The sequence below is a fragment of the Sciurus carolinensis genome, chromosome 1, assembly GCF_902686445.1.
Source record: "Sciurus carolinensis chromosome 1, mSciCar1.2, whole genome shotgun sequence".
Taxonomy (NCBI): Eukaryota; Metazoa; Chordata; class Mammalia; order Rodentia; family Sciuridae; genus Sciurus; species Sciurus carolinensis.
In genome coordinates this window covers 105,213,405-105,236,300 of record NC_062213.1, presented here as the reverse complement: position 1 = coordinate 105,236,300, position 22,896 = coordinate 105,213,405, and the positions used below count along the sequence as shown (strand labels likewise).

The 22,896-nt window shown below is 46.2% G+C and overlaps 1 protein-coding gene across 1 annotated transcript in view; it reads right to left on the bottom strand.

The window, feature by feature from the left end:
- Positions 1–9,803: 9,803 nt before the first annotated feature.
- The window catches only part of Igsf3 (immunoglobulin superfamily member 3), a 97,215-nt gene continuing 84,122 nt past the window's right edge, over positions 9,804–22,896 (bottom strand). Inside the window, exons 9-11 of the mRNA XM_047521243.1 lie at positions 19,599–20,006; positions 14,752–15,249; positions 9,804–12,931 (exon numbers count right to left, since the gene is read on the bottom strand). Of these exons, the coding sequence (XP_047377199.1) occupies positions 12,681–12,931; positions 14,752–15,249; positions 19,599–20,006 (1,157 nt within the window). The 3' untranslated portion in view covers positions 9,804–12,680. The remainder of the gene's footprint in view (positions 12,932–14,751; positions 15,250–19,598; positions 20,007–22,896) is intronic.

The following is a 22,896-nucleotide window of genomic DNA, read 5'->3' as shown; positions in this document are numbered from 1 at the left end:
CTGGAGGAAACTTGCATCCAAAGTTAGTCTAGTGACATTAGACCTGCCTTTTGCAGTTTCTATCTATTATTAAACACCTTCACCTTTTACAGCATCCTTCCAACCAAATATTTTTGTGTCAAGTTTAGAACTTGAGGCCCTAGATGCGTATTAATTATTCTTACTGTTCTCAAAAAATACTAGTGAAGATGGTCACTTGTACTCTGCCAAAATCAGCCTGTTACACATAGGAGTCCAGACTATGTCCATGCTGGGAGCACAATTTAGAGCTGCCTGGAAACATGTGGTTGTGGGGACCATCACGGAGAGTACAGAGAGAAAGAGGAGTGGAACCAACACTATTTTCTCATAAATGTGACCCTTGAAACCACTGGAATGACTGCTGTAGCAGGGTGGCCATGCAGCCATGAGAATAGTAACATGTTTTCCAGAATATCTCTTTTCAAGTCGAGCTCAATACCAGTTACTGTGAGAACTGTACTTTTGGGTCCTTTGTGGGGACCACAGTTCAGTCCTCCTGCGGTGCTGGCTTCACATGGGAAGCACGACTCCAGCATTTGTCTTTCACTCTGGGAGCTGAGTGGTCATTTGCAGCACTTAAAAGGGCCCTTCTCAGCACAGAGATAGCATCTTTCCTCTGGAGGACTTTTATGTAGACCAAGGTGCCCAGTTGTGAGGTGTGATAGACTTTCTCCAAGAGGTCCTTCCAGATCTTTATGATGTAGGAATTTAAGACTCAAGGTTTCTCACTGAGAAGCGGTACTCCCACTGTTTGAATTCCAAGTCACAGAGCAACTGGAAATACATCCTTCCTCCAATCTGCCATCTTGAATCCCTGTGAGCCTGTCTTTGTATATGATTTGAACCATGTTAATATTTTACATGATAAAAATTAAATCAAGGGAGAGACTCCTGAAATTGAATAGTAATGGAAACAAATTAATGTAACTGCATACTAAATCAATAACATGACCACACAGAAGGAAAAAGAGTAACTTTTGAATATGGTGTTCTATACATCATAACTGGTCTATCTTGAAGAGCACAAAGAAATGCTAACAAATGTTTGACTGTATTTGGTATATTTATGATTGGTAGTGCTATTACATGCTTACCAAAGGACTTTAAGATAGATTATGAAAACCACATTGAGGATACTAGGGAAGTTCTCCCTGAGGGAAAGGGGAGATGATACACATGGACTGGAGGAAGATACAGAAGAACTGCTTGTTCGATTCATCCTCGCCATATTAGGATAAAGGCATTCTTTGTAAAAACTGTCATTTCTCAGCTCCGACAACTGACAGGACCGAAAAGCAAGGACTCCAGTTGCCTGGAGTATACCTAGTAACCAGATCTTAATTTCTAAATATTTATTACCAACGAAAGGAAATCATGAAATGAGTCCAGAAGATCTTTCTAGGCCAGAAAGGTAAGGAAGTGCTCAAAAACTGACTGGCAAGGGAACTCTGACGCCTGAAGAGGTTCCCATTTGTCAGATTTGAGGTCATAGAGCAACGAAATGAAAGAGGGCTGACAGATGTCTTTTTTTTTTTTTTTCAATTCTGAATGCCAAGATTAACATATATTTAAAGAACCGCATGAGTTCATACTAATGCTTAAAAAAATAGAATGAGATGGGTGTATACAAACCACTGGATCAAAGATTATTGGGAAACAGGATCTCCACTCAATCTCAAACATCAGATGATGAATTAATCTCAAAGTGTCACATGATAAATTATTTACCAAGGGGAAAATGTGCCTCCACAACTGAGAAATCTAGTGGACTTCACCTTAACCCAACTGTTGACGTTGACAACTCAAATAATGGAATCCCGATCAGATGTGCCTGCTGTGATGCTCTGAGAGAGACTCAAGATTCCTATAAAATATTGCTGTTCAGAAGAGTTCAAACCTAACCATGAGGAAACAGATCATCCGAATCCAGGCTCCTCCTGTAGAACAGCTGGCCCAGACTCTTCAAGAATAGTGATGTCATCAAGTACAAAAAAAGGAGAAAGATAAAAAAAAAATTTTTTTGCAACAGTTTTAGATTATTAAAAAGGCTTGATTACCAAATACCAGCATTAGCTTCTGGACTCTAACAGAATACAGTATTGTATCAATGCTATATAGTCAATTCTCTATGTCCTTGTCCTTCCAAAAATGTTTCAATTTTGAATTGAAAATATTCAGGAAAATAACCATTGCATCTGTACTGAAGATACAGACATTTTCCCTTGTCATGCTTACCCAACAATAATTACACAGCATTTACATTATGTTGGGTATTATAAACAATCTAGAGATGATTTAAAGGGAGGATTGTATAGGTTATATGGAAACATGATACCATTTTATATAAAGGACTTGAGCACCCGCAGATTTTGTTATTCCTGGAGGGATTCTGGAACCAATCTCCCATGGATACCAAGGGACAACTATTCTTCCTGGTTGTGACAATGATTCTATGGCTTGCTAGACAATGCTTTTATTCTTAGGAGACACATGTTGAATTGTTTTGGGATAAGGGGTCATGAGGTCAGCAACTCTCAGGTGGTTTTAAAAGAAAGTGTGCATGTACATAAAAAGAAAAACAATAAATGTTATGAAATGTGATGTGAGTCAAGGAGAAAAGCGTACAGTGTTTATTGTGCTGTTAGAATGATTTGAAGTGCTCCAAAAAAATTTAAAAACTAAAAATAAACACTAACAACTTTGTCTCCTTTTTCCTTTGCTTTACTAATTTCTGTATTGTATTTACCACCATCCAAAATCTATGTGTTTACTTGTTTATTTACTCTCTCTCTTGCCATGTTGTGAGCTTTATGAAGTCTGGGTTTTGTGGTTCCCCAGTTCCTCATACAGTGCCTGACACACAGTTGATACTTCATAAATATTTGTCCACATGATTGTTTCTTCTCTCAGGTGAGTGGTGCACACTTCAAAGGTGAAGCTACTGAGGTACACTGTAGTTAGCAACTTATTCAAATTCACACCAGGTGATGGGGAGACAGGGTTCAAAGCCAGGGTCTGACTCCAGAGTTGGTCCTATCAATGTTGGTGTTTGGAAGCTCCCTAGAGAGGCAGATTCAAACCCAAAGGATCACCTCTAACAAGGCCATACCACTCAGTCTTGTCCTTATTTTAAGGCCTACGCTGAGCAGATTACACATACATGCTTACAGAATGAAATGACCTCAGAATAAATACATGAATTAAGTGGGAGGGCCCACCATGAAGGGACTGTTCAAAGAATCTTCTGCAGGAGTTGGGGCTTGGTGGGTTAACTGGGTTTGCATTAAAAGGAGCACACAGGTACAGGCAATGTTGACCAAGGTACCAGGGAGTGAGACCAGTTCATCTGAAGGAGAGTTATCTTGCCTGTTCAGTCTCTGCATTTCTTCTTCCTCCTTTTGTACATGACATCACCTCTGTTCTTTGGGTCCTGTGATGGTAGTCTGTCCTGACCTCCCTGCCTCCAATTTCTCCTGCCTGCAGTCCTTCCTTTCATTGCTGCCAGAGTATTCTTCCCAGGCAGGTGGTTTAGTCCCATCAGGTTCATAAATAGCCCTACTTTGCTTGCAGAAGAAAACTCAAAACACCTACAGGGAACATTCTGGGCTCCCTATGGTACCTCAAGCTCTCTTGGGCACACAGAATTACACTCTATAGCCCGAGTTCACTCTGCACACCTGGCTTGCTTACATGGTCTCATCTCTGGGAATCTGGTATGGTTTGGATATGAGGTGTTCCCCCAAAGCTACTATTAATACAGAAATATTCAGAGACAAAATCATAGATTGAGAGCTGTAACTTAACCAATCCATCCTAGTTTAAATGGAATGACTGGGTGGTAACTGTAGATAGATGGGGCATGGCTAAAGGAGGTGGGTCACTCTTGTGTGACCTGGAAAGATTGTTCTTCCTGCAGTCCCTGTCTCTTCCTCTCCCTTTCTCCTTCCTGACTCTGCCATGAACTGAGCAGCTTTCCTCCGTTGAGTACTTTCCTCGTGATGGGTTGCCTCACTTGGGCCCAGAGCAATGGAGTTGACCATCTATGGACTGAGACCTCTGAAACCATGAACCCCAAGTAAACTTTCTGTCCTCTAAGTTGTGCTAAAACAAAACTTTTTCCATTTTGTCATATGTCCACATACTACCAGCCCTCAAAGGCTGTTGATTCCACAAATGTACTCAATTTCACAAGTCACTTCTTTCCCTCTGCACTCCCATGACACATACTTACCTCATATTGTAAGTACTTTTGAGCAAACCTCACCCCTTCGCTCTAGGCTGTCCTCCAAGATTGTATGTACCCCACTGGCATGCAACACACATTGAACAAATGAATGGAGACAGAAAATTAATCTGATGGCCATAAACAAGGGCCTTCAGCAGGGGAACCCTCAAGGAAAGGTGAGCAACCAACAAGGGGGTCATAGCATGCTCCTGAGTTTGGCTGTGACTTGCCTGGGAGAAGTGGATGGGGGTGGGGGTAAAGACCGAGACAAAGATACCTATTTCATGAGGCTATTGTGACAATTTAATTAAAGTAGCAGCATGGAAGTTATGGAAAGTTCTAGACACTGGTTCTTTTATGTTTTAAAGGAAGGAGAAAGGAGCAACAGCCACACTACTTAGGAATCCTGAGGTGAGGCCATTGCTCCCTCACTCTGATGTCTCTTATCTTTGTGACGTAGTTCAGAAAAGTCACAAGTGGCTGCCCAGAGGACAGGAGGGGAGGGCAGCAGGGAGAATGAGCCAAAGTTGATACTTTGGGCAGGTTGGACCAGGTCTGGGTGAGTTCGCAGGCTGGGGAAGCAGACATGAGGTCCACTTAAGTCCTTGGAGAGGTTATCTCTGGAGGCAGGAGAAGTAACTTAGTCACTTGTGATAAGTCATACCCTCCTGGAGGTACTCCAGGTGTGGAGATGAGCCCAGAGATAGCTGAGAAGGCTCCCCAGAGAGAGGAGAACACCCCAGACAGCACTGGAGACCAGTCCCTTTCTTCCTTAGTAGGACCTGTTACCTGATCCAGGTCCCAACTGTTCCCCACTCAAAAAAGCCAATATTCTTGAGAGAACTGATGGGGAGGAAAGAAATCAGTTTTATTCAAGGTTGGCTCTGAAAATTAGGAGGGGCGATTGTGCTCAAAGCTCTGTTTTGGAAACTCAGAGGCATAAAAGGCTTTAATAGGTAGGGGAAGAAGGAGAGGAGGGGCAATGGACAGGAAAACTGTGTGTTGAACCAGGTCTTAGTCACCCGAGGTTTCTCTCTTTCTCCACCCTGCTCTGGCTGGAATCAGACCTCCTGGGACTTGTTCCTGTAGTTCTTTAGACAGAACTATTACTTTTCTGCAAACTAAACCTCACAGCAATTTACATACTTTGTGTTGGTTGGTGCATAGAACTAAAGAGTAAGAGCTGTTACATATTCTGATGTAATCTGAAGATCAACCAGATGTTCTGAGTTCTGCAAATTGAAAGAAAGATTATTTGGCCGTTAACATCTTAAACATCTAGGGGCAATTTGGGTGAAGTCGGTGGGGGGGTGTCATCTGCAAAGCGTAGCTTGCAAAGGAACCACCACTGGTACAAACCCAGATACCTGAGAACAAAGTTTCTTCCTGATTGCACAAGGGCACTGCAGCACGGAAACAACTTCCTGTGAAAGGCTCCCACAGGCTGAGGTTCTGTTGGCAGCCGGATTCCACCTCAAATGACTGAACTCAGGCAGCCTTCCCACCTGGCCAGGGTCCTGGGGCCACCGACAGACCAGTGCTGCCTAGGGACCCCAGGAAGGGCCCCCACTCAGTGACCCCTAGCAACCACAAGCCATGTTGAGGAGCCCAGGGTATGTGGCCTGTAGCCAGTGCCTCCAGCCAGCCTGGACACCAGGGCCTGGCAGGCAGGTGCAGCCTTGGAGGTGGTTTGTCACTAGGACTCCTCGATCTGACCCCTCTTGGCCCAGCACCATGCATGTTCCTCTTCTTCCCTGCACATGGGGCACCATGCTGCTCCTGGGCCAGCTCTGCCCTGTGCCTGTCCTTCCCTTTCCCTTGCTGGGTCCTTCTCATTCTGATGCCACTCTACCCACAAGTGTTTTACCAGACGAATGGTTCCTTCCACACCCCAGCACTCTTCCTCAGCAGTGGAGGCGATTCGAGCTGGAAGGCTGGAATGAGGCTGTAGCTCCAGGCAAGCTGGGTCCCGCTCACTTTCACCTGCGGGGGCAGCAAGGCAGCTCAAAGCACTCATTGCTCCAGCACATCCTGGCACAGGAGCAGCGTGGCGCTAGCTTTTCCTGCCACTTACTCAGCTATGGGACCCTGGAGAAGATGACCTCTCTGAGCCTTTCCTCAAACATTGAAAAGGAAGGAGGACATTTGGGACAACGGTTGGAACCTGTGGGGTTACCAGGTACTCCCCTACACCAGCAGCTGGGATTATCAGCCTTGATTTCTCCCTTCTCTTTTCTGTTTGATCTCTTCTCTCTTCTTCCATCTCAACCCTGGCCTTTCCCTCAGACTGAGGCAGCAGACCATTATATCCCTTATGATTTGGCCTCCCCAAATCCACCTAGCCCACGCTGCAGTAGGCACTTAGCCCTCCCCCGCCACTGGCTTAGTCTTGACTGGCTTGCCCTTCTCCTGATAGGGCTTCAGGCCAGATTACTATTCCCGCACCAGCTGCTCACATCAGCTTCACTGCCTGTTCCTAGTCTTGCAGACAAGCATCAGTTTCCTCTGCCCAGTTGAAGGAGTTAACTCTTTTTTTTTGGGGGGGGGGTACTGTGGATTGAACCCAGGGGTGCTTAACCACTGAGCCACATCCTGTCCTTTTAATATTTTGTTTAAAGACAGGGCCTCTCTAAGTTGCTAAGACGGGCTTTGAACTCATAATTCTCTCGACTTGGACTTCTGAGCCACTGAGATTACAGGTGTGCGCCACCATGCCAGCTGAATTAAGAGAACTCTTAGTTATCATTGAGCAGGACTCTGTTTCCACCAACAGGAATCTGCAAATCTAAGAAAGGGCAAATCCTATGGCAAGCTGAGAAACGGAGTGGAAGTGTGTTTTCTTACTGCCAGTATCTCCGTTATACTCAGGTTTTTGTTTTGTTTTGTTTTTGGCACTGAGGATTAAAGCCAGGGGTGTTTAACCACTGAGCCACATCCTCAGCCTCTTTTTTTTTTTTTAATGTTTTGAGACAAGTCTCGCTAAGTTGCTTAGGACCTCACCAGGTTGCTAAGGCTGGCTTTGAATTTGTGATCCTCCTGTTTCAGTCTCCCAGATTGCTGGGATTACAGGTGTGCACCACTGTGCCCGGATGGTTTTTTTTGTTTTGTTTTGTACTAGGGATTGAACCCAGGGGCACTTAACCACTGAGCCATATCACCAGCCCTTAAAAATTTTATTTATAGGTAGGGTCTCACTGAGTTGCTTGGGGCCTTGCTAAGTTGCTGAGGCTGGCTTTGAACTTCCCACCCACCTCCCTCAGCCTCCCGTGCTGCTGGGGTTATAGGCACGGCACCATCACACCCAGCTTATCCTCAGATTCCTGACATACTTGAACCATATTGCAGGAATTCACGAGCTATTTCTTAAATTAGTCCCAATATCTTAAAAAGTATCTCTATCAGTGAAATTTCTGGAACTAATGTCCTGTCCCATGAAGCCTTCTACCTGAAGACTTTTCTGGCATCCATAGATAATGGTAACCAAGGCAGGTGCAGTGTACAGCACAAAAAGCAAGGAATCAAGTTTCTCCTCTGCTCTGGACTGTGAGGAACTTGGGCCAACTTGGAAAGCAGGGAGGATGGGTCGGTCCCTCAGGCACTAGGGAGCTATTGAAAGTTTTCAAGCTGGGAAGTGAGAGAACTGCAGACATCTGTTGAACACTCATTATGCTCCAGGCTCTGCATCAAGGGCATTATAGGGATGGCTTTAATGTTGTCACTGTTTTACTTCTGTAGTTGAGGAAAGTGTGGCTGGGAAAAGGTAACTAATGCCCAAGGAAATGAAGTAGGGGCAGAAGTGGGACTCCAACACAGGTCAAGTCCAAAGCCTCTGCTCTTGCTCTTCACATAGGTGCAGGCTTTGATAAAGAGGATTTTGGAATCACCAGAGCAAGCTTTCAACTCCCTGAAAGAAGGGCCAAGCAAAGGACTGCCCAGTCGCCTGGTGCTTAGGAGTATCCCAGGGCTTGGTCTCTAGGCATTGGGGCAGGAATGACCCAGAAGACTCTCTGGGTTGGACTGAGACTCAAGCAGTGCCAGCCATTGTTTCAAGAAGTGCTGTGCTTCTCCAAGCATTTGGAAGTGCTTATATGCCCGGCCCAGCAGACTTCACGAATCATGGCCCAGAAAGGCTGCCCCTGTGCTGCATTCAGAGTCCCTTCACATGGAGAATTTGGCATTAAGAGTTGCTAGATCTATTTTTCATCCTTTGACTGGTGTTGTGAGGCCCAGTTTTATCATCTTGTCACTGTAGACAATCATGGCCAAGAAAGAAAGGGCGGCCCATTCCACCTGCTCAGGAGGCAGAGATAACTCTTCAGTGCACACAGCTTTTCCGCACACACCACTGTGGTGCTCTAGATCTAGTTTCTTCCAAACCCTGGGAACCACTCCTGTGAAACACAGGAATCCCAGAACAGAGACAGCAAGGTCCTGGCCCTAACCTGCCATTTCATCACACACCTCACTGGGAGGCATACATGTACTTCATTTATAGAAATGCTTTGTGGATTTTCACAAAGGGCCTAAAGAGGTCATTTTACTCCATAATACTCTATTTCCCCTTTTAATATTTAGTTCCTATAGAAAGAGAGAATGGGGCAGAGATTAGGCAAAAAATAGCATATAAGTCTTAACAGGAAGCCATTACTGTTACCCAGCGAACAGTCATGTTTTCAGCCTGTGGTCAAGCCAGCCCTGTAAGTTGATAAGGACCCAGCAGCCAGGACTGGGAAGCAGGGCAAAGCATCCAGCAAAGCCCTGCCAAGTACTGGACTTAGAGAAAGATAAGGGAAGCGCCTCCTCTGCTCTTTACCCTCTGCATGTTCTATAAATTTTAAAGAATCACGGTGGGCTCCAAGGAACCACGAATCACTACTTGGCCTTAATCATCCTGACCTTCTTCTCAATTTGCACAGGTGGTGAGCTCCTAGCAGCATTCAAGTTGTGCAGGGAACAGAGAGTGGTGTGCTGTGTGGTCTTGCTCAACAGGAACACCTAGCTCCTGTCATTCCCTCCATCTGGGAAAATTCTTGCTGACAATTTCCTGGCCATAGTACACTATGCAATTTGAGAAGGGTGCTGTGGTGTTGCTGCTGCAGAGGCTCTGGCGGTCCAAGAGCTTGTCCCACGTCTCCGTTCTCCTTCTCATCATCCCTCTCAACCTGCCTTCCCACCAAGATACAAAACAACAAAACCCCATAGCTCTACACTCTGCACCTGCCCAGCAGGGTCCAGCTGTGCTGTGTGTTCACAGTTCTAGGGGTACCATGCACTGATGGTCAAGGTACAGGTGTATATTTATGACACATTTCAGCAGATGACAATAGTGATTTGAGGGAGTCTGAGGGACAGCCCCCACTCCCTTAATCATTTGTACAAAAGCATCACTTAGGTTGCAGTGTAGCATGATCACAAAGACCGCAATTCATGGATCTTGAGCCTAGCAGGCCAACACCAAGGGAAGAATTCTGGGTCCCCATATCACAGTTTCATGGGAAAAAGTGGCTGGTTAAGTGAGAGGAAGGAGACAGCCAAGCCCAGAAAATGTAAACAGCCATATGGTCAACATAATTTACTACAGGTCTCTGAAGTGTATATAAAACGTTTTAGTGCAACATCTTACAAATAGTTTTTCCTTTAAAAAACAAAAACAAATCAACAGCTCTCTACATCATGCACGGGTAGTTTTCTTACCCCATCTCTTTTTTTCTTTATCTTCAACATTTAACGCAGAGAAACCATTGTTTGAAAAGAATATGAAAACTTGCTACAGAAACACCCTGGTGAAAGAGGGTGTGGTTATATCCATGTCCTGGAATGCGCCTAGCACAGTGTAGTTTTTCATAAATGCAACATTATAGATGTAGGTAAGTCCAGAGAGTCCAGCAGGTTTCCTCTCTTGAACTCAGAAGACTAGAGCTCCAGTAGACAATGTGCAATGAGGTCTTGCAGCCACTGGAGGGCACCATTACCATTCATCTGATACCACATTTCCATAGAAATGGCCAAAGAACGAAGGTCCTGGGGTTTTTTCATACAAAGCTCAAAAAGCTCAACCTTTGATGGTATCCCCTAGCCCAATAGAAAAAACACAGAAAGCAATTATTAAAATACTGGCTTCGGTTTCTTATTTCCTTTCAATTTTCCTGCATTTGCTTCACATATTTAATTACGCGCAGCACCTACTTTTCTACTGCTATGAACCAATTCAAACTGAAATCTTAGTCCTGGCCAGCCCTCTGGCATCTTTCCATTCAGACAAAGGAAAAGTCAGTCATCTTCCCTTGTTGATTCAGCCGAAAAATCAGAAGTCAGCAATTTCCACTGAAAGCCCACACCCCCTGAAATGAAGAAATAGGGCAAAAGACATTCTTTCTTCATGACTGAGCCAATTCGGTACCTCTAACATGTTGATGCAGCATAATAAATAGGAGTCAGCATAGTAGGCATCCGTGGGATTAAGGTGGCAGTGCCTACACACTGTCTCCTAGGAGAGAACTGGAGCATCGGGAAGAAAAGAGGCAGATTTGCCTTTTTCAGAAATGGCGGAGCAGACGCCTTGCTCCCAGCCAGCATCCACTTAACGGCCCACCCTGCCTGTGCACCTGCAGACCCCTGACCTGGATCCAAGCCCATGTGGCCTGGGAAATCCCACAGCCTTCCTTGGAGTCTGTACATTCTCAGGACTGGGTTTCATAGGAATCTCTCTGGTTAGACTTAGTTCTGGAATCCCAGGTGGCTTTTTCCAAATGGGACTGGACCCCTTTCAGAATTCAAGATACAAGTTCCCAGGGGAAAGGAGAGGGCACACTTGGCCAGCAAAATATGGGGAAGCGAGGGTACAAAAACATCTTCACAGAGTGAGCACAAGGAATTACTGGCAACTGATGATGCTCCTGGGGAGCTAGGCAACTGGCCCAACCTGTGATGACACTGGCCCTCGAGACATTAAAATTAAAAACCACCATAACAACATAAAACCACACAAAAAAAGATCTAAAAAAGTAAGGGGGGGAATCCCACAGGTGACACTGCCTGCTGAGACTAAGTGAACAAAAAGGATTATCAAGGGTCATGTCTGGATCCCTCCGAGGCTGGCAGTCTTCTAGCAGTGATGTGGGGAGAGAAAAATGGTGAATGAGGAAGACTTCAATATCTCTGAGGAAAATCTCATTGGAAGGAAGAAGAAAAACCTAGTCCTCACACCTCAAGGCTTTTCAACCTCAGGCTCTGGAAGTCCCCTCCCATCCTTCACTGTGCTGGCCCAGGGCCCTCCATGGAGTATGCATGGCCACTGCTTCAGCCCCTGTGCTGAGCTCAGGGTGGTCACTGTGCTGGCCCAGGGCCCTTCAATGGGGTATACATGGCCACTGCTTCAGTCCCTGTGCTGAGCTCAGGGTGGTCCCACTTCCAGGCTCACTGGAAACTTTCCCTCCAGTTTGGCAAAGTACCTGAAAACAAAAGCCACCTGCTCACAGTTATCAGCTGGAGCTGCCCATGCAGATGGATCAAGCCAACAGCCAGCTGTTTTTCCTTCCTTGTCTAATCACTGGCTTTGATCAATGGGAGAGTCAGTAGCTGCCAAAAGCAGTGCCCTGCCCACTTCAGCTCAGAAAGTGTGTGCTGTTTGGAACTTCTGACCCATTCTCCAAGACAGTGTTATTTTTTGGCAAGGTTGGGAGTGAGCCTTTTTTGCCTCCCTGACAGATAGGCTGGCTGGGCACCATCTACTCCTAATGGGGTTATGCAGGATTTCTCTTGCCCATATGCAGTCCTTTGAAGCAAAATTCAATGCTTTCATCTTGACTACAAAGTGGTTCCAACAACTCCAGCTGAGGGAAAAGATAAGATACAAATTGGGCCCACGCTCCACATATTTTTCAAGTCTCGTTAAGAAAGTAAAAAATGTTTGGGTGTATTTTGATCCACGAGTGGCATTTTCGAATGTGCAAAAACAAAAAGTCTTGGAAGAGATTCCTTGTTACTATAAAGTGGTCCTTCCTCTTGCCATCAGTTGTGTGTAAGAGAAATTCGTCCACAACATTATGGAATCCAAAAAGGGGTAAATGAAAGGAATTTAAAAATAGTACAGTACAAAGAATAAGAGCCCCCGTAACATCTATCTGGGAATACTAGAGAAATCGGTGAGTAGATGTGGCACCCGGAGCTACTCACTACATTACCAAAACCGAAAACTAGAAACCTATCATGGCAGGATCACGACATTTGGGCGCAAATAGCTAACCAACCAAGACCGCCACCTGGGGCAGTCCGTCTCTGTGACTGACCCGGAGCTCTGAACATTTCCCAAGTCTGACAGTTTTCTGCATCAGCACTCCAGCGTTTGGGTGCTGTCAACTGTCCAATCACAGAGCAAGAGGCAGCAAGGGCGGGCCTCAGCCCCTCCGTGGCCGACGTCTACTGTGTATCCCCCTTAGTCTATGGCTCCTGGGTGGATGCTGAGCACTGGGGGCTCCAGGCAAGTCGGGGAGTAGTTGAGATGTGGTTCTTTGATCCACAAGAGAGGCACCCCATTCTTCCCGTCAGAGTTCTTGCTGGAGTTCCGGCTTTTGAAGCGTACCAGCAGGATGGTGATGATAAGGATGCCAAAGATGGGGAAAGGGTAGAAGAAGACGAAGTAGAAGAGTGCGTCATTGGAGCAGATGAGTGACTGGAGAGTGGAACCTGAAAAGGACATAAGGGAGATGGACAGTGAGCACTGAGAGCTTGGACAGTCCACACTTGCTCCTGAAGACCTCGCCCAACCCAGCAGAAGCCACCGGGTGGCTCCCAAACCCACCTGCCTTTCCCCTGCTACCACACAGGTGTTCTCCGTGGGGAGAGTACCCTCGTATTCTTTTTCTCATAACCACACCTCTTCCAATCCACAGCTGCAATTTCAAGTAACGCAATGCTTCCACTTTCCATTGAGATCCATTACCTCTGCTTGGAAGGCCATATAATAAAATGGAGCTTATTGATTGCAAACAACTGTGTCCAGGTCAGTAAAGAAGCTGACTCTGTTCAGTCTAACCTCCTGTGGGGTTCTATTTTAAATGTCCCCTTGCACTCAGTTGTGCTACAACTTCCTTCTTAGAGAATCTAACAGTATCCCTTCCTGCCAGCTTCAGAGAGTAGTTGTACCAGAAAGGATGCCCGTTTGATTAACGTTAGCAATTAAAATGCCATTATGGACCATTCACAATGCCCAGTGTGTCTGCCTGCACAGACGCACTTTCAGCTGGATATGGAACAGCATGAAACCAGGCACCCTAGTGGAGGGACTGGATTAGACCTTGGCGGGAGGTGGCCTTGGAAAGTCTATGTTTTCTCTGTAAAATAAAGCTGCTGGATGATCCCTTTGCTCTACAAAGCTTCATAATCACAGAAGTCCACAAAGGGTGGCCTAACACCTTGTCTTTACTTCTGGACACTGGATTATTCAGTAGACCATCAGGCAGGTTAGGCCTGAGTGAGGCTTTTTCTGCTGCCCCTTCCATTGCACAGTTGCTGCTCATTGGGACGATTAAGAAACACTAACAAATATTTACACTTACCAGATTTCAAAAGTATATGAAATTGCTGATAGTCAACCACTTTTGACCTACAAAATCTCAATTTCATATGGTTCTATTTAACGCAGTACTTACAAGAGGTGACTGAGGCAAAGAAAGAGCTGACAAAACTCAAAGCCTCAAATCAAGATTATGGGGTAAAATGTTTTGAGTGAAAAGAAGTTGAAAATGCTAGCAAATTTCTTATTTCTGCAGGATAGGCTGATTCTACAATAGCAAACACTATTTTCAGTCTGATATATTCCACATTTTGACAGAAGGCCAATCAAAAGGGTGCCTCGTTAGAACAAATAATTCAGACCAGTAAGAATTTTCTGCAATCTTTGTTCAGAGTGAAAGATCCTCTGCATGATGAAAATTTCATTCTGGAACATTCTCCAGCAACAGGCCACAGCTTTGCTTCTCCCAACTCTCCTGTAACATCATTGCCTTTTGAGGCTGGTCCTTCCTTCTAACCATGCAAATTCCACCTAAACCTCCAAGTCGTCCTCTGAAATAAAACTGACCCAGAAAAAGAATGATTGAGAGTGAGGAAGTCAGGCTTCATTCTTTTCCTTTCTCTTAATGAGTCTGAAACACTTGCTATTTCACTAAAGAAAGACTAGGTTCAATATTCCAAAATGAAACAAAGTAATATCTAGCAATGTATTTGCACAATGAAATCTTACTAAAATAGACTCTGGTGGAGCATTAAGTTTATTACAAAGATTATTTGGTATATCACCACTTTAACTCTGATCCCCTTACTTTTTTCGCATGGGCAATCGAGGGTCAATTACATATGTCAAATCCTGCCATATCTAAAATCCTGATACATACCCACGAGAGTTAGGAAAGCTGCTTATTAACCCATAATCAAGTTCTTAATTTATCTTCTAGACAGTTGAAATCAATAGCCCACACCCTTCCTCTGTAATTAGTGAAACTCACTTGTGTCCAGAACTCGAATGCCAATGGGGGCAGACTCCTCCTCCGTTAGCCGGTACCACTCCTTCTGAGGGCTAGGCAGCCACTCCTCCACGTGACAGGAGTAGTTGCCTGTGTCATGGGGGCTGGCCTGCAGCACCGTGAGTCGGTAAAGCAGGGGAGAGAGCCTCTGGAAGCGAAGCCGGCCCTCCCAAGGACTGCCCTCTGGGCCGAAGACAGCGTCAGGGCCCACGCTCAGCAGTACTGTGCGCTCTGTCAGGTCATCTTCCTCCTCCCCTTCTTCCTCCTCCTCCTCTTCCTCCTCCTCTGCCTTCTTCTCCTCTAGTTCTTCCAGGTCAGGGCTGCCCCTCTTCCCTCCGGCTTTAGTCCTTAGGGAATACCAGGCTACAGCAAAGCGGGAGTCCTGGCTCGAACGAGACACAATGCTACAGTCCAGCTGAAAAGCTGCCTTCTCAGACACCGTGGCATTAGGGACCACTGTGTCCACCTGCAGGGCAGCATCTGTGGAGGGACAGGGGACAAAGAAGGGAGAAGAGGCTCATTTATTTGCTTGAAAAAAACGAAATGTCTGTTGCTAACCACGTTATACTGTAGTAACACCCACACTGAGTACTCTGCACTATTAGAAGGGCATGTTGGCCGGGCTATCTGCAGAGCTGTGGAAAGAGTCAAGAAAAACGACCGGAGTACAGGACACTGTGTACTCTACATCACCACATGCAGAAAAATGTTTTCTCTACATCACCACATGTAGAAAAATATTTTCATGTGCATACACATCTGTTTATATTTGCAGAATTAAGAAGCTGGTAAAGTGGCTGTTTATGGGAATCCAGAGAGGAAGGAACACTTACATTTGCTGTAACCTCTTGCAGTGATTGAACAGTGTCCTCTGAAAACCCATGTCCACTTAGAACCTCAGAACATGACCTTACTTGAAAAAAAAGAGTCTTTGCAGATGTAATTAACTAAGTAAGGGCATGCTGGACCAGGGTGGGCATTAAATCCAGGGACTGGTCTTATGGGACTAAACTGTTATCCCCCTCCCTGCCAGATTCATCTGTTGAAGTTCTAACCCTCAATGTGACTGGAAATAGGGCTTTTAGGAGATAATTAAGGTTAAATGAGGTCATAAGGGTAGGGCTCTAATAAGTTTGGTGGCCTTATAACAGAAAGAGATCTCTCTTTCCAGGTATAGGATGTGAGGCCACGTGAGCACAGAGCAAGAGGACCATCTATCATCTACCAGCCAGGAAGGGGGCCCTCACTAGAACACAAGTGTGCTGCACCCCAGTCTCAGACTCCAGCCTCCAGAACTGTGAGACATACATTTCTGTTGCCTATGTTACCCAGTCTGGTATTCTGTTATGACTACTAAGCGACTAAGACAACTGGTGTCCTAATAAGAATAGGAGAGGACACAGAGAAGAGGCTGTAAGACAATGAAGGAATGGACTGGGTGACACACCTACGCTATGACCCAGGAATGTCCAGGGCCACCAAACACCAGAAGGGGCAAGGGCAGTTTCTCCCCTAGAAAGCAGAGAGCATAGCTGTGAGGACACCCCTGCTTTTGAATTGCTGGCCTCTATAACTGTGAAAGAATAAATTTCTTTCATTTTATGCAAAACAAACCCTCGGAGACTAATATATCCACTTAGGAACTCTTGAATTTAAACTGCATGGAGCTTATTGATAAAGCCACAGTGAGCCCAAGGAGACAAACATACTGCCAAGGATGGAAGCCAACACCTGACCACAGGCCGCAAGGGCCCCTCCTCCTGGGCATCGGCCTCACAGAGGGTGTGCATGGGGAGTGCCCTCCCAGCTCAGGTGGAGATGGAATCACCAAGGAGGTGCCCCAGGCTGGTGAACCACGCCTTGGACACCACAGGTCAGGCTCTCATCTGGGTGTTTGCTGCCTTTTTTTTTTTCTCTGACTAGCTCTGGAAGGTTCTGAACAAATAATTCATTTCCTAGCTTCTAAAAGGCCTCCCTTTGGCTCTGTTTATGAAATGTTCATGAAAGATGTTGACGTAACATCTACAGAAGTAGACGCCAAATGGGATTCTACTTGGATGGAAACCAAAAGGAGTATTTCCCAAATAATGTCCTGAGCTTTCAATGAATAGGCTCAATGTCACTTGCAGGTGAACACAAAGCTAGGCTTCCTACTGCTTCTGTGGGGCTCTGCCAGGCCCCTCCAAATCATCCTGGTCCATCTGGAATTTCAGTGTGCACTATGAGTACACAAAGGTTTAGGAAATGGCTACAGGTGTGGGCACAGTGCATCAGCCCAGATCTTAGGGAGGAGAATGTGCTCGGGAACAGAAGCCAGCAGGGTAGAGAATATCAGTCCACAGGTGACTCAAACTCACACAGCTCAGCAGTTTCTTTCCAGAGAGGACAGCTGATGTGTAATCCCAGAGATATTAGAAAGCTATGCCCCAGACCAAGGGGTGCCTCTGGAGCTTCTTGCCCTCCAGCATCCAACACGGCATTCCAAAGCTCCGAGTAACCACATGGTGTCAAAGGAGGTGGCGATGTGTGGCTGGAGCCCATCATAGCAAGATGGTCAGGTACAAAGAGACCATCAGGCATTTAGTTCCCTCAGGTCCTCATCCCCATTTACGCCCCCTTGCTATCTTCTTTGCTTGCCATGTTTCCCGATCCATTTGAATACTGCACATTAATGACTCAATACAAGTTTCTGGAATTAAGTTAACTTTTGACCTTTCTACAACCTCCCTCCCCTTAATGTGCTTCTCTACCAGTTTAGCTCCCTGTGTCTGTCCCCTTCTAAAACAGGCCAACCCTTCCCTCATGTCGCCTGCTACACTTTCCCAAGGATATGACACAAGAGAGCAGTTTATCTCAGCCTGTCCCCTCCATTCAAGCCCTCTGCTCCCTGGCTATCACCTTGACCTCCTCCTCTGGCCTGTGTGTGATGAATGTGGTCTTCCCTCCTCCCCAGTTCTGCAAGGCGAACACAGTGACCAACTTCCTGAACAACCACCCCACTGAGAGCAGCCACCTTCACTTCACAGATCCCATGCCATAGAGTATGACAGGCTCTAAGCCCCCGAAGCCATTGTGAACCCAGTTCTCAGAGCTGTATTATTTCAAGTCTTCCAGATGTGCAACATACAGCTCAGAAAGAGCCTTTGGAGTACAGCTTCATGATGAATGTTGCACAGCAACAGAAACAGTGGCTATGAACAGCATTCTAGGACAGAGGAAAATGATCACCCAAATGTTGAGAGGGTAGAAGAAACACTGCTGAAGACAGTCAGATCCTGATGTCATTCAGAGCCAAGAGTCAGTGAGGATACGAAGGCATGAGGCAAAGACCAAAACCCACCCACCTACCCAGAAAAACAAAAATACACAGTAGGTACTCACAGGTAATAAGGTTATAGGTAACTCCACATTGTTATGTTTTCAGTATGTTTTGTAATTAGCATAACATACACAATCAGGGACAGCTGGGATGAAGGAAGGAAGGTGGGTCTAGGCGAGCCCATTTGCAGGGTCACAGGTTTAAGGGCTGTGCTGGTAGCACACAATGTGGCGGGAGGCAAGCAGGTGGGCTCCCCTCTGCTCTCCTCAGCTGCACTGCAATTCCTTTCTGGCTTCCATTTTCCCTGTCAGTAAAATCTACCAGGCAGGGTTGTTAGGATGACTGAACACAAATTTCCTAACTGTGGCAGGGTACACCTCATACTCAAGAAATGTCTGCCTTCTCCAGTCCACCCAGGGGCTTCAGTACAGTGATTTGCAAAATGGGTGGGAGCTAAGGGAGAAGGGCATTCAGCTGCCATTCTCTACAATCTTACCTTCAGGAAAGACAAGCCTCTAGACAAGGAAAATGCAGAAAACCATTAAAAAAAAAAAAGCTCAAAGGAAAATGTGACTCAAGTAGAGGTGATTTCCTCTCCAGCTTAGGGAAGACACAGGCAAGTGAGGAAATGTCCCTGTCCTGTAACAAAGGTGCTTCACCTCCCTGAAGCATGTTCCCTGACAGATGGGCACAGCAGAATCACGAGGCTCCTATGTGCCACCAAGGGAGAGAGCAGCTCAACCCAGACATGAAAACCCAACCAAGACTTCCAACAGGACCAAAGCACAGATGGGAACGTCAGAGTGCCCAGACAACACGAGGTGCTCACACTGACGGAGGTCACGAGCTCATTTCTGCTCCATGCCCTTGTGGGAACTGTTGACTTTTTGCTTTGATATGGATGAATGATGTTGTACAGTGTTGCAAAAGACACAGGGAATCTGTACATCTTAGCTTTAATTATGTGTTTAAGTGTGTGACAATTATTATACCCAGTAATTATATGTGTTTAGGTATTTTAGAAAAAGCAACACAGACAAGAAAAGCAAAAGGTCACATAGAATAGTCATTAGAACCAATAAAATTATTAGGATGTGAGAATGGAGGCTGCAGGTAGTTATAGATTTCTATTTAAAGAAACAATTCCTTCTACTGCAAATCTACCAGCTTAACTTTTTGAACCGCATGGCTATTGTTTTAAAAATATTTTCATGATATCAACCACTTATCCAAATGTGAATGTATATTTTCTAATTATCTAATCTGTAATAATGAATTGCCATTTCATTCTAATTAAGAAATCAAATCACCTTAGGCCAAAGGCAGATGTGCCATTTTCCATTCACAAGAAAAAAAAATTGAGACAATCTTGAATACAAATGTATAATGTAAACGTGCATATACTTAACTGCATGCAATTTAACAATAAACTAATCTTATTTATCATATAAAATATTATACTTAAAGGGGAAACTTCAAAGGGAGTGGAGAGTGGGGACACAGCCCTCACCTGGTCGCATGACGGTAACTGCTGTCTGTCCGGCGGTGTCCTCGGCCCTCTTGTACCACAGGCCGCTGGGGCTGGGCAGCCACTCCTCCACGCGGCAGCTGTAGGTCCCGCTGTCCTGCACAGCCACGTTCTGTATGAAGAGTCGGTACACGCCGGGGGAAGGGCTCTCCAGATGCAGCCGTCCCTGCAGGTTGTTTTTGGCTGCCTGCTCTCCGTAGTGGAAGGTGGCCTCGCGGCTCAGGCGGGCCACAGTCTCCCGCTCTGGGTGATTGGGCTTCCACACAAACCACTCCACCATCAGCTGCGAGGCCGCGCTGGTGCGGTTCAGGACTATGCACTCCAGCTGCACCTGCCGGGTCTCCAGAACCGACAGGTTCCCGTGGGCTTGGCTGAGCCTCAGGCGGCTATCTGATCAGAGGAAAGAGATGTCACCACACAGACACACTCTCCAAGGAGAGGTGAAGGCGTGCCTTCCAGGATCCGAGAGCAGCTCACACTCCCTTGGCAGATACCATTCTCAGGCAGGGTCCTCTAAACACTGAGCCTCTGGATCACATATACAAAGGACCTGAATTTCCAGGACTCCAGGGTTCCAGAAGAAGCTGCCCCCAGTATATGACCTTTCCTTGTGGGTTCAGATGCTTGGGGGAGGACCAACAGAAGCTGCAGAAGACTACACATCCACAGGAGGACAGATCACAGAGGGTGCCACTGACTGACAGGGTGGCTGGGAAGGGGCAGGCAAGGGCCCGGGGAGAACCCCTCTTGCACAAGAGTCAACCTCGGAAACTGACCAGATGATGGCTAGAATGTGCCGGGTGTCAACCCTAAAAGGCTGCAGAGGAAACCCAGCTTAATACGCTTGTGTGCTGGCCCTCAGAATCGCCTCCCTCTCGAGGTGGGAAGAGAACTGATCTGACATCGGTAAAGAAAAGATTGATACTGATGGTTTGAAAGCTCACTAACGAGATCCTCCTCCGGTGAAAAAGTGTCATTAACAATGGCACACACTGATAGCAGGCCTGTAATTTCATAAAGGGCCCTAATGAGCCTCCCTGGACCAGAGGGATCTAAAAGCTGTGGCACTGTAAACACACAGAGGCACCTGGGGAGCAACCCCTCAGTGATGGCGGAGGGGGTGCCTGTCACTGTCACTCACTACTCTGTACTTCAGTGTGGTCTGAGTGTTTTACAGTGCTCAGGATTACTGTTTTAATTTAAAAGTTAAAAAAGAAAACAGAAAATACAATTGAAATAGCCAGTTTCCCAAAAACATACACATAAGAAGATGTTAACTCTATCTTTGGGTTGCAAGATTATTTTTTTCATTGTGGGATTTTGTTTGTTTGTTTACTTTGTACTTTCCAAAAGCTCTGTAAATATATACTTTCTAAATAGGAAAAAAAAGAAAAGAAAAATTAAAAGAAATTAACCCAAAATCTCAGTTGAAAGGTGGGACAGAAGCTGCTTTAATCTATGTCCTGTGAGTTTTCTGCCAATAGTGTGAAAACTCCCTGTGACAGAGATGTCACTAAATGTGTTGACAGGAATCCATGTGGTCCTTTAGCACTGTCCTGCTTAGCTTGACTACAGTCTTAGATGGGGGTACTCCCTTGATAAATTTAGAAGCCACCAAGAGTCCTGGTTTCAGAATAAATGAGGAAAAGGAAAGGATGTGGTGGCTGGAGAGGAAGGGCAGAGGAAATGGACAGAAGAGGGAACCAAGAGCACATTGTTGGCCCAAGGACAGGTCTGCAGTCAGGATGTAGGTCACTGGACCACTGCAGAGCAGGGCCTCCTGGTAGCGCATCAGCACAAGGCTAGCAGAGGATGCACGGCAGCCTGGGGAAAGTGGGCAACAGCCCTCCTGCATTCAGCACAGGCTGGGCCACACTGCAACTTTTGTGTCTGGTCCCACGGGCTTCTACCCCACAAATATGTACTGAGGCCTCCTGGGAGTCAAGCCCAAGTCCCTGGGCTCATTCAGAGAGCTTCAGTGCTCATGGAAAAAGACACACAACAAATACATATGTGTGTATGTGAATGTGTAAATAGTGATTAAGTAATATACAGTAGCTGGTAATGAACGAATATAAGCACAAACATGAGTAAGTGCTTCATAATCACTTACCTGTGAATAAATAAACGAACAGAATGCCAGGAGCTGACACGTACTATAAAGGGAAAGCAAAAGACATCTAGAGTGTGCTTTAAGTTAAAATGAGTTAAAACCTCTCAGGGGAAGAGTGAAACAGCAAGTATCTATGGCCCACTTGTTCCATGCTAAGAGAGCAGCACATCCAAAGGCCCTGTGGTGTTCAAGGAAACCAGGCATTTGTTCCTGATTCAACCAATATTTACTAAGGATGCCATGCTAGTGGCTGAAGATAGAACAACAGCCCTGTCTTTAGTGTGTACACTTCAGTAGGGGAAATGCAGGTAATTATTACACCATGTGTTTTGTAAGGCACCCCTAGTGATACAGGAGAAACCAGAGTAGACTTCCTGGAGGAGGTGCTGAGTGAAGTCTTGGGGATGCAGTGAAGACAGGGGAGAAGCAGTAGGAGAGCTGCACTCCAGAGAGAGGAGACAGCCTCAGCAAAGGCATGGAGGTGGGACTCAGGGTGGCAGCACAGCCTGAAGTCCCCATGGCCCTTCAGGAGGCACAGGGAGTGAAAACAGACTGTGGGGCGTGTGGGAAGGAGGGATGAAGAGGGTCCTAGGACCACACCAGGTGCAGGAGGTTGAAGGGGCTCCTTAACCAACAGAGGTGGAGACAAGAAGGGCACAGCCTTCCTGCAGAAGGAAACGACCCAAGCTTACCTTGGGTTGTTCTAGGGACAAATCTAAAACCTGAGCGGGAAACTACTGGGAAGTAGTCTTTAACCATCAGGGCTGCCCCAAAGTGCAGACGAGGCTTCCAAAGGTAGTCAGTCCCCTCTCCTGGGTGCGAGGCAGGGGTGGGACACCGCCTGTCAGGGGGCAGGCTAAGGGCTCCACCCTGGGGCTGAGAGGGGGCTGAGGGCTGATTTGGTCTGGAGGTAGGAAAGTCCTGCCTGGGCTGGGCCAGGAGGTCAAGAAGAAGGGGAGCCACCTGAGGAAACCCAGGAAATGCTTCCAGGCAGGAACTATGGTATGGAGTCACTGCTAGCCCAAAATCCAAGGTGCAGACCACAAATACAGAAGAGATCCAGTAGCTGCCCTAGAATCTGCAGCCATATTTTATGGACTCAGCCACCCCTCCACATCCCCAGTGAAGCCGGCAACTGTAGGAGCAGAGTCAAGGATGCTCTGTGAG